The sequence below is a fragment of the Hoplias malabaricus genome, chromosome X1 (genome assembly GCF_029633855.1).
Source record: "Hoplias malabaricus isolate fHopMal1 chromosome X1, fHopMal1.hap1, whole genome shotgun sequence".
Taxonomy (NCBI): Eukaryota; Metazoa; Chordata; class Actinopteri; order Characiformes; family Erythrinidae; genus Hoplias; species Hoplias malabaricus.
The window spans coordinates 1118366-1130531 of NC_089818.1; the positions used below are offsets into that span (position 1 = coordinate 1118366).

Sequence of the window (12166 nt, forward strand, 5' to 3'; positions counted from 1 at the left end):
GAGAACAAATTCCTCTGTGTGCGAGCACAGTCGCCAATAAAGTGATTCTAATTCTAACGGCTCAGTTTTATTTCATGATTCTATGAAGGTTATAAAAGTGCATATGGGTCATATTTAAATTGAGAAGTTTCCACAAACTTGTTCTGTGTCAGCTTTTCATTTAGTATTTTTGATGATTAACAAAAAAAGAACAAGAGTTCTGAACCTCAGCTCCGCCACTCACCTGTGTGTGTTTTCACATGACAATCCAGCGTGGACTTCACCGTGAAATTCTTCCCACACTGATCACATTTATACGGCTTCTCTCCGGTGTGGATCCGGACGTGTCTGGATGACAGAGAGAAACACGGTTCTTTCACATTGACCACTGAGGATGTGTTGTTATTGTCATGCCCATATTAGGTCTGAGAGGCATTACCTGACCAGGTCGCTGGGTTTTTTGAAGCTCTTTGGACAGTACTGGCAGCGGTTGGGGAATTTTGGCTCCAGGTCCATAACAACAGCTTTGTCCTTCATCTCACTTATCCGGTCTCTCTCTGCAGCGGATTGAACCAGAACCTTCTCTGATACAGAGGCATCGAGGCCGGGGTCTCTCTTGGCGAGCTCGGCCGCCTGCTCCTCTGTGAAGGTGATGATTCCAGCTCTGTTTCTCTTCGCTGCAGAGGGATCTGCTCCGGAGTCTTCCTCACATGGCTCTTCTCCATCCAGAACTGTAACAAGCAGATAATCGCTGAGAATCAACATAACACTGCAAAATAACATATCTGACTAAGTGAAACTGTCTTAAAATAGAGTCTGCGTATAATATTCCTCATTGAAAGATCGTTGTATGATAAAATTATATAAATTGCTTTTATCCAGTCTTAATGTATTTGCAGACAAACTGTTTTAAATTTATTTGGCTATTTTGGTCGTTGGTCAAGCAATGACACTTGAAATAAACAAAATAACCAGCCAATGGAATCTCTGGATAAAAACTCCTACAAATATGACTTGAATGCAGTTGAACAATTCAGATTTAATGTGGCTCTTTTTTGGGAATTGTGACAGAGATCTGCCTGTATGCAAAAAGGGCAAAGTACTGACTTTGGACCTCATATCTTTGGTTATTGGTCGCAGTTCTGTGCGTTGTTTGAAGAGAGTGCCTTCTTTAAGTGCCTTTTTACAGTTATGTCTATTCAGTGCTGTGTCTGCGTACCTCTGGGTCCAATGGCGTGGAAAAGCTTCATGTGTTTCCTGCGTAATATGTGTGTCCGAAAACTTTCATCGCAATGAGAGCACTTAAACGGTTTGGTGTTGAGGTGGATGATCATGTGTCTGTTCAGGCTGCCGTTGGTTGTGAAAGATGAGTCACACACATTACATCTGAAAGCTTTCACACCTGGAGAGAGAGTGAAACATTTATGAAAGTAATTATTTTCACATTTTCTCGAATGAGATGCAGAATAAAGTGGTTTCATAGTCCCTGAATAAATGAGATTATGCTCCACACGGGGAATCCATTCATCATCCAGTCCACTAGGTGTCAGTATGAAGGAGGTTTCATAACATGAGGAAGAATCTCTGAATGTTTTTCCCAGCGTGCTCCTCACCTGTGTGTGTGTTGAGGTGTGATTTTAGTACACCTGCAGAGACAAAGCTCCGCCCACACAGATTACACCTGTACGGCTTCTCTCCTGTGTGGGAGCGAATGTGCTGCTTCAGGTGACTGGACTTTTTAAAGCCTTTATCACACACACTGCACCTGGAGAACGAAAACACACAATGGTACAAGTGAGGCATACCGTAACGATCCAACAGACCTAATCCACCCAACATCACTAATGTTTATGAGGCTGAATGCCATCAAATCCTCACAGCAATGTTCCAACATCTAGTGAACAATCTTTCCAGGACAGAAATGAAAAGAAGCTCTCTACTTTTCAGAAAAGCACAAACATAGGACCACCATGTACATTTCAGTGTGATACATGTGCACGGTTTGTTTGGTTCTATACCTGTTTATGCTTGTATTATCTCCACTATCTCTATTGTTCTTTGAACCATTCTCAACCTGGCCCTGTGTCGACTCCTGTGCATGAGGCGGCCCATTACTCTTATCTTTAGCCACACAGGAAGGAAGAGTCAAATGAGAAGAGAAGTAAAATCTTACAACCACACTACTCACAAAGCCAGGGAGCTGCTCTACACACACATACACATAAAAAACACACTGTTCAATGGTGTGTTGTGAAACAAAATGTCTCTAGTGAAATAATAACGTTTACTTTTTTATTTTAAGTTAATTAATTTACCTTTATTTTGATCATGTTTTGGCTCTTGGGGCTCCCCCTCGTGTAAATAATTTTTACAGCACCGTCCTTAATATCAATGTATAAGCAGTGGTTTCCTGCCCTCCTCCAAAGGTTACATAGTGCAGTTTCAGCAGTGCTGAGACTAAAGTAGAAAAATCAGCAGACCTATTCTTTCTATTACAGGTCAGTGAAGCCTTATTATGACTTTGAAGATGTAATTTAAAGGTAAAAATATTACATAGTGTTCCCGTAACTGTGATTATAACTAGTAGTAGCACTGCCATTTTTAGTTTTAGCATCATTTGCCTGGCCTCCACCCCCGACCTGAAATGTTCAACTGGACTTCTTTTATATCTTTTTTTTGGGAAAATTGTCCATTTTTATATCAACTCGTCTCCATAATATTAGAGAGCAGCCATTTTGCTTGTAACATTCCTCTCTCAATTTTATTCACCCCCACTCAATGTCAAATCTCTTCTGCTTTAAAATCAGAGGATAAACGCTGGCTACTAAAATGGCTAAAATAAGAAATGTTTAAAGAAATAGTACAATAACTGAATGTCCTTGTTCTGGAGGATGATCACGCAGAGAAATGAAGCTGTGTGGTTTAGGTTTGGAAAAGAATGTGAGCAGGGGAAGGCTAATTCATCGATACACACTGAACATTTGTTCACAGTCTAATTTAGATAACTACATTGAGATTACACTGAATGCCAAGTGTTGGCTGGCAGTGTCTAAAGCCACCTACATTTGACTAATATTTACATCTAGAAAAATGTTGGATGAGGAACTGTCCACAAATGTTTGGTCTTATGGGGTATATTCCACAGATTTGTTTAGCTTTTCCTTCAGATCAGTGTCTGATAGTCACCATTTTCACTCTCTCTGATCTCAAGAAATCACGTTTCTCTTTCTTACACACACACACATACACCAAAAAGGGCATTTACACATCCACTGAACATCAGACGTGTAAAGTAAAAACTAAGATGAAAGCACATCACAGGCTTTTGTGTGTGTGCTGTAAACAGGAAGCAGGGGAAGAGTGCCACTGTGTCACAAACACTTTTACACACTCACAGATATGGTGCTCTGCTGGTACTTTCAGGATACAAACCAGAATTGATGATCGAGCAACAATGTGTGTGTGTGTGTGTGTGTGTTTCCCACCTGTAGGCTCTCCTGTTGCTCTCCTCTTCATCCTGGTAATGATCAGTCTGTGTCAACTGCAGCTGACCATCAGCAGATTCCTGCAGCAAACCAGCCGCCTACAAACACAAACACACACACTGTGTCAGAAATAGGGAACAATACCCTCAATACAAAATACAGTACGTCCATGAATCTTGCCAATAAAATAAAGCCCTGTGTATTTCTCTGTGACCTAAAGGAAGGTTCTGTTAAAGCACTTGTTTCATCTAAAAGGTAAAATCTTGATGTGATTATTCATTCAGTCATCTTCTGTCACCACTTCATCATGGTCACGTGAGTCCAGAGCCTACACAGACTCATTGGACACAAGGCAGGAAGCAGCCTGGATTGGGACTCTCCATCTCTGAGAATGTGAGTAGAATGTCAAAATTAACCGGTGCATTATGTTTCAAACAGAAGGTCTGGTTTAAATATGTGGGTATACTTCCATGCGCTCATTCAGAGTTATCCTAGCTCAAATATGTCTTCCCGCCTATGCTGATAGCCTTAACCCATAAGAGCCCACACCCAGTTCACCATAAAGCCAAATTATAAGAAAAATAAAAAACAGGCCAAAGACTTAAAAAAAAAACACAAAAACTTTGGAACACAGCTTTTACAAACACAAATATGCTTTAACTAAGCGTCTCTACTGTATGTAGGTCCTCACCAAGCACACAATCATTCTGTAAATGAAGCGAAACCTTCACAAAACATGTGACTGCATTCGGGAAGTTCAGTAAATGTCTCTTAGGGACGTCATGGTGTAAAGTGAAAGGTAAAGCTCTGTAGGCACGGTGGGTCCGGAGCCTACCCGGAATCACTTGGCACAAGGCAGGAACACATCCTGGAGGGGGTGCCAGTCCTTCACAGGGCGACACACACTCACACACTCACTCGCACACTCACACCTATGGACACTTTTGAGTGGCCAATCCACCTACCAACGTGTGTTTTTGGAGCGTAGGAGGAAACCGGAGCACCCGGAGGAAACCCACGCAGACACAGGGAGAACACACCACACTCCTCAAAGACAGTCACCCGGAGGAAACCCACGCAGACACAGGGACAACACACCACACTCCTCACAGACAGTCACCCGGAGGAAACCCACGCAGACACAGGGAGAACACACCACACTCCTCACAGACAGTCACCCGGAGGAAACCCACGCAGACACAGGGACAACACTCCTCACAGACTGTCACCCGGAGGAAACCCACGCAGACACAGAGAGAACACACCACACTCCTCACAGACAGTCACCCAGAGGAAACCCACGCAGACACAGGGAGAACACACCACACTCCTCACAGACAGTCACCCGGAGGAAACCCACGCAGACACAGGGAGAACACACCACACTCCTCACAGACAGTCACCCAGAGGAAACCCACGCAGACACAGGGAGAACACACCACACTCCTCACAGACAGTCACCCGGAGGAAACCCACGCAGACACAGGGACAACACACTACACTCTTCACAGACAGTCACCCAGAGGAAACCCACGCAGACACAGGGAGAACACACCACACTCCTCACAGACAGTCATCCGGAGGAAACCCACGTGGACACAGGGAGAACACACCACACTCCTTACAGACAGTCATCCGGAGGAAACCCACGTGGACACAGGGAGAACACACCTAACAGGCAGTGGGGCTTGAACCCACAACCCCAGGACTCTGAGCTGTGTGACTGCGACACTACCTGCTGTGCCATTGTGCCTCCCTCTAATGGACTAATATCCAGCAAAAATATTTTCTTGAAAATCATAAAAAAAGAACTTATTTTTGAAGCTGTAGAAACACTTTACACTTGCTGAAAACCACAGTTCCAGTCCCAGAATATTTGGCCAAAATCAACTAAACACAAATAAACCCTTGTCCTTCAGAGCACTGTCCTATCTGTGCCCCTGCGGGAGACTGGCTGTGTGTAAATTGTGTTTTTCACACATCGCTGAACCTTTAACCGGAAAAGAGTCTGTTTATTCAATCTTAGAAGGGGTTCACATTATTCTCTTTTCTACAGACCCACGTAGATGCTTCAGAAATGTTTGGTATTCACAGAAGTGTTTCACAGTTTTGGATGTTATGTTTTTACATGAAGTGAATGACACAGTCAACAGGAAAAGTTCAGTTTAAAGCCTACGCAGCAGGTGTTTATGGCCAACAATTAAAAAGAAGGCTTTTGAGCTGTAGTAGAAACCCCTGCCCACATGCAATACTCAGATGACTGACAGGTCCAGTGCTCCTGTTGCTTGGAAACAGAGAGAAAGAAGAAACTTCATCAAAAGCAGAGTTCAGAAAAACACCGTGTGAATCTCCCTTTGCTCAGAAACACTTCAGCCTCTGGAACACAGGTAAAGCCTCTGAAGTTTCTCTGGAGATTTGGATGACTGTAAATTAATCATAAAGCCTGCACTTTTGATGATATTTTGCACAGCAATTGCAATTTTTCAGATGAACAAAGTTCAACAATATTTTATTCTCTTTGATTTTTGCAACAAAAAATAACTGTCCCAGCATCTTCATCTGTGGCATAAGCACAGCAGCCAACAGTGGATTGGCATAATGTTTCTGATAGAACTGAATACACCGCTCTACACTGGGTCCAAAAATATATGGACACCCTTTATTGCAAAAGTATATGTGGAAAATAGCTGGTTATAAAGGTTCAGCTTATGTATGGGACTGTGAAGCCCACTGTGTTTCATTGTGTTCTGTGTGTGTGTACCTCAGTGGTCAGTATGCTCTGTGTGTGGTACGTTGAGGTTAGAGCCTGTGACTCCAATGTGCTTGAGTCCTGGAGCTGCTGAACTGCAGAGAGAGGAGGCTGCTGGGAAAATCCTTCAGAGATTGAGAAACCTGCACACACACAGAGACACACACAAAACAATGAATTGCATTTTATTCAGAACAACTTACAATTCTTAGTCATGTTTCAAGCTAAAGCAGTGTTGGGGGTCCTGCCCCAGATCTCTTATTGTGTGTGTGGGGTATTCCTACCCAGGCTGGGATTCTAAGCTATGAGACCAGTGGGACTAAAGGGCTGAGAATAAAAAGCATATCCTGCAGCTCATGTCCAACACAAGGCTTTCTTCAATTTCTAACAATTTCAGCTTCTTCCAAGAGGGGATGCCACAGACCTGATGTTTTTAAGCAGGATTCTCCTCCTGACACAACCTTCCTATTGCACACGGGCTTGGAATCTACCTTACAGCGCACTGACCAGTGCATCCCTCATCGGCCAGGCAGCAAGCACAACCGACTGAACTTCACAGGCCAGGACCAAGACCCAGAATCCCAGGCCCTGGAGCTGTGAGGCAGACATCATCTTAATATCTGTCTTCCAATTTATACTTTTCTGTTTATCACTAACCATTCAAAACACAATAGCACAAAATAACAGGGTAAAGATCCTGGATCCAAACAGATGGAAACTAATTTATTTTTAAGTCCAATCAGCAAACTCAGATACACTGCCATTTGTTACAGTTCTGCTGGAAAGCTGCCATTGTTGTTTATACCCTATCGCCTTGCTACTCAGTATTATAATTCCATTATGAGAGATCTATTACTGTCTGCCATAATTCAACAGAGCAAATAAACAAAATCTTTATTCTTGTACCAAAAAAAGGGTAAATGAAAGGATACTTCATTTTGAGTCTGTTATTTGAGCAGTTACCTGTTGGAAATCTTAATTTTCTTCTTCATTTTACTTGTGTCCTGTGGGTGTGTGGATTTGTGAGTGCTTTCATAAACGATGACAAATATAAGTGAGTTTAATTCAAGCTCATCGGAGATGAAAAATCTAATGATATATTAGAATAATCAGTGACCAATGTACCATCGCTGATTTGTCTGAAAGATCTAGAGTAATAAAATAGTTCTGGACCTTTCTATAAGCTTCCAACATCTGTGCGTTTTAGAAATTTCTTAGTTGACCCAAATTCACTAAGGTCAGTAAAACAGAAAGAAACTTTCACTGACTCCCTTGTCCTCTAAACCGAAGGGTACAAATCAGGAGTGGGTTCCACTCCTGTACCCTTCTGAGAAGACTTTACACTACATGCCGAAACACTGCTGTGAGGATCTGATGGTCTCCAGCCTAAAATAAACTTAAGAAAGGTACCAATGTTGGGTGGTTAGATCTGGTAATCCATATTTTCCCACATCTAAATCACTCCAGAGAACACAGCTCCACTGCTTCATGTGCCAATGCTGGGGAGCTTTATACACCTCTAGCTCACATTTGGCACTGGACTTGGTGCCTCCAGAAAGTCCATTTTTATTTCATGAATTGTAGAGAGGTTGTACAAACTTTGTTCACAACTGTCCACAATGGCTAGCTGAATTCACTATTTATAAGAGAGAATGTACTTACTTTTCTTTCTGTGTGTGTGTGTGTGTGTGCGTGTGTTACCTTGAGAAAGTGAAGGCTGGTCGTACGCAGGCTGTGGAAGTGTTGTAGTTTCATATTGATCAATGTGCTGAGCGCTCACATATGAGTCTGCAGAAATGAAAATAAACATAAACACAAATAAAAGCTGACAATGTTTCTGATAAAGGTCAAGATTCCAATGATTTTTGGACCCAGTAAACACTCAAAATGTTGTTGATGCTTAGAATATGTTTTATGCTTTTTCCCCTAATGCTGAATAATGAAAAGCGTGTACTTAATGACAGCTTTGACAGGGAGATCAAAGGTGTTCACAGTAATATAACTGTGTTTATTAACCTCATTGACTCTACCTATATAGGATTTTACTATTCTGTTTTTTTCAGTGATTCTTTCAGTTGCATTTAAATGGCAATAAAAGTCTATTATAATGCAGGGTCTCAGGGTCCTGGGTCACTGTCTATGTGAAGTTTAGTATGATGTCCTAGTGTCTGTCCTCCAACAGTTAAAAAAAACACTTGCTGGTATTTGAAACATTTTCCACAGCCAGTCCCAGTCCCAAGAACGGGCGAGTACGACGGATCAGTCAGGAAAGTCATCAGCAGTAAAACCTTTCACACATTTATGGTCACAGTATGTCTAAAACGTTCCAAGAATAAGAAAGTCGGTTGGTATACACGTTATCACCTAACACCTATTATATAGACTCTAGAGATCCCATGAAGCCTCTCAGATCCTCTCATGTTTTAAGTGTTTTTGTCTCTCCCCTGGGTTAGGAAGATCACATGGAACCCTACAGCTATTCAGGGGCTCTCCATTCAGTGTGAATAACACACACTCCACTAAGGCGTGGCAGCAATAAAGCCTGAAGAACATGACCTTGTCTCTGAGAGAGAGCAATCCGAGGCCCTTAAAATCCAGCTTCAGCTGCTCAGCCTTCAGGAGGAAGCTATGATGATTGTGAAAAGCTCATTATCTTCATCCTCTTGTCCATAGAGTTTTATAGAGTGGTAGTGAAGGAACAGCCCTGTCCTCCCTCCATTGCTGAGGTTACCTTGAGCAGCCACTGGTGCACTAGGGGCTGTGAACACAGTTGGGCTTCACATGCCTAGCCCAAGGGCACCTCAGCCATGGACTGAGTAAGGAACACTTCCACGGCATTAATTTTCCTGCCAGTTGTGTGGATTGAATCAGCGACCTTCTGGTCACAAACACGTTCCTCTAACCATTATGGCTGCTAAATACGGGGTCCTGGTTTCGATCCTCACCTCAGGTCAATGTCTATCAACCTAACAGCTATTTGCTGATGTCACATCATCCAAGTGGATGCTGCACATTGCTGGTGGTTGAGGGAGTCACCCTAATCTCATAAAGATTGTTATGTTTCAGGGGTCTAGAAAAATATTAGCTATGTAATACGTTTATAAACACTAAATACTAAAACTGTTTTATGTTTTTAAACAACATTTAACGTTTGAAGGTTTGCAGCATTTGCAGACTTGTGTGTGTGTGTGTGTGTCTGTCTCACCTGTGTCCTGCACAAGACTACTCTCTCCCAGTTGTGTCTGTAGCGTCACCTGCTGGCCACCACCCACCACCTGCAGCATGGCCTGAGAGTCTGGCCCCAGCGCCGAAGTGGTTGTAGCTAGTTCAGTAGGGCCCACCTGCATCTCCACCTGCAGGTCATGCGCTACTGCCCCGCTTGTACTCATTGGGTCCTCCACAGAGTTAGCCCTGCCTATCGTGTCCTCCACAGAGTTAGCCCCACCCATCTGGTCCTCCACAGAGTTAGCCCCGCCCATTGGGTCCTCCAGGTGCGGACCCTCAGCTGAACCCTGCTGTCGAAGCTGCTGAGCCAGTTCATACCTGTACAGACAAAATAAGACCATATGAGAAAGTTGATACTCGTTTAGAGATAACAGCAGGCACTCCTTATCCCATCACCCATTTTTATTACACTCTCTGGGTGTCTGTTTGTAAATTAGGCAGTTAGTGTTCTCCTCCAAGGATGCTGCCCAGTAAACAAGGTACGTCCCTGGACGTTCAAAATAGGTCTAAAAGTAGTCTGTCCGTCAAGGACATATTTTAAACGTCAATGGACGTCCAAAATCCATCTTAATAAGTTAGTTAAGTGGTGACCAATCGATAACGTCAGTGTACGTCCAAAACGCATTTTATACAAGTAATTTATTTTGGGACCAAGTAATAACATCAATGGACGTCCAAAATAAGTCTAATAGTCGTCTTTTCAATGTCTGTGTTTGGACGTCTTTTCAACTTTCATTTTCAACCTTAAGAGAACGTTGATTAGACGGCAGTCATTACGTTATTTCAACGTTGAATCAACGGCTAAATGTTTACTGGGTGAGCTTTCAAATGATGTTGCATTTGTAATGATTTGAAAAGAAGAGGCATTGCTTCATACAATAGAAGAAAAGAAAAATCATTATTTGCATTGCTCAGGTCAGTAATTTTTGAGAGGAGCGGTGATCTTTTTTGGAGACGACAAAACAAAACAAATCCCCCAAAATTTGGCAAATCAGACACAGATAGGACAATATTACAGGACTGATTAATGATGTAATGTGTGTGTGTTTTCTGACCTGTGTGTTTTCATGTGTTTCCTGCAGTTGGGGGAGGATTTGAAGGTTTTCTGGCAGTAGGGACACATGTACGGCCGGATATCACTGTGTGTGGTCATGTGACGCCGTAGACTGCCATTGGTGGTGAATGTTGTATCACAGAGAAGGCACTTATATGCCTTTAGACCTGAGTGTGTTCGAATGTGAGCTTTCAGCACACCGGAAGAGGCAAAGCCTTTACTGCACTGCAAACACTTATATGGACGCTCTCCAGTGTGGGACCTAGGGAAACAAACACACACACACACACACATACACGGCATAATTGTTAATTGTTACATTGAATAATCATGGATTATTCAACGAAAACAAGAACCTGGGGCCTGAAACCATCCATGTAATAAATAACAATAAAAGGATGTGAACTAAGCACCTCTGCTTTGTTTTCCATCACCAAAATGAATATATAACCAGCTCAGACACACACACACACACACACACACACACACACACACACACACACACACACACACACATTTACAATTTACAAACACACACATACAAATACCTTCCTGCTTTCTTGGTGTAAAAAGTCTCCAGTCTTAGTCTTTTCTCTACATTTCTGTAAGGATTTGATGGTATTTGGCCACAAGAGCATTAGTAAAGTCAGTTAATGATGCTGGATACTGGATGAAGCTCCATCACTTCAGAGAACCACATAAATAATTCAGTAACTATTACTTAACTTTGAATGAATAAAAGTAACTTTTTCAAATAATTATACAGAATGTATCTATAAAATATGTACTTTACTATTATCAAAATTAAGTTCAGTCGTTTAGAGAGTGCATAACCAGAGTGAAGACCTATGTAGAGACTCTTACAGACCCCACTGTTGTAGTCGTGATGTCTGTTGCAGTGAAATCCCACCTGACATGCTGTTTGAGGTGGCTGGATTTTTTGTAAGCTTTGCTGCAGAAAGTGCACTTGTACGGCCGGTCGTTATCTACCATTTCCAGGTACTGCTGAAGAGCAGCTCTCGGGTTCTGGCTTTGCATCAAACCTGCAGTGAAAAAGATATGAGATTCGTAATTGCACCAGAGAAACACACAAGCCTCTTGTTAAATTAAATTAAAAACTGAGGGAGTTTTTCCTTGCCACTGTCGCCCCTGTGAAGCCCCTTCAATTCTGTGAAGCTGCTTTGTGACAACATCAGTTGTATAAAGCACTATACAAATAAATTTGATTTGATTTGATTTAAATTGAATCAGACAACACTGCGTCTTACGCCCACCCACTCTTCCAAAATTTCCTGCAGTTGGGGGAGGATATGGGAGGTTTTCTGGGAGTGGGGACACATGTACGGCCAGATATCGCTGTGAGGTCATGTGATACTGCAGGCTGCCAGTGGTGATGAATGTCGTATCACACAGAAGGCACATATATGCCATGTTTGTTCCTCTTTAAAGCAGTAACAGCTTCTACTCTTCTAGAAAAGCTTTACGCAAGTGGTTGGAACATATCTAGGAGGACCTAATGGTATTCAGCTGCATTGATATCTGCAAGGCCTGGTACTGATGCTGGACTTTAAGTCCTGAATCACAAATCATTTTAAAAATACTGGATGGGGCTAAATCCTTTCAATGAAGGGTTTTATAACCCTTTTATCCACACTTGGCATTGGGGATGGTGAA

The 12166-nt window shown here is 42.4% G+C and overlaps 1 protein-coding gene across 1 annotated transcript in view; it reads right to left on the reverse strand.

The window, feature by feature from the left end:
• Positions 1-12166, reverse strand: part of LOC136675333 (zinc finger protein 236-like) — a 46478-nt gene that overhangs the window by 20066 nt on the left and 14246 nt on the right. Inside the window, exons 12-21 of the mRNA XM_066651820.1 lie at positions 11403-11535; positions 10494-10754; positions 9419-9756; positions 7915-8001; positions 6226-6356; positions 3465-3562; positions 1593-1744; positions 1199-1381; positions 419-710; positions 224-327 (exon numbers count right to left, since the gene is read on the reverse strand). Coding sequence (XP_066507917.1) covers positions 224-327; positions 419-710; positions 1199-1381; positions 1593-1744; positions 3465-3562; positions 6226-6356; positions 7915-8001; positions 9419-9756; positions 10494-10754; positions 11403-11535 — 1779 coding nt within the window. The remainder of the gene's footprint in view (positions 1-223; positions 328-418; positions 711-1198; positions 1382-1592; positions 1745-3464; positions 3563-6225; positions 6357-7914; positions 8002-9418; positions 9757-10493; positions 10755-11402; positions 11536-12166) is intronic.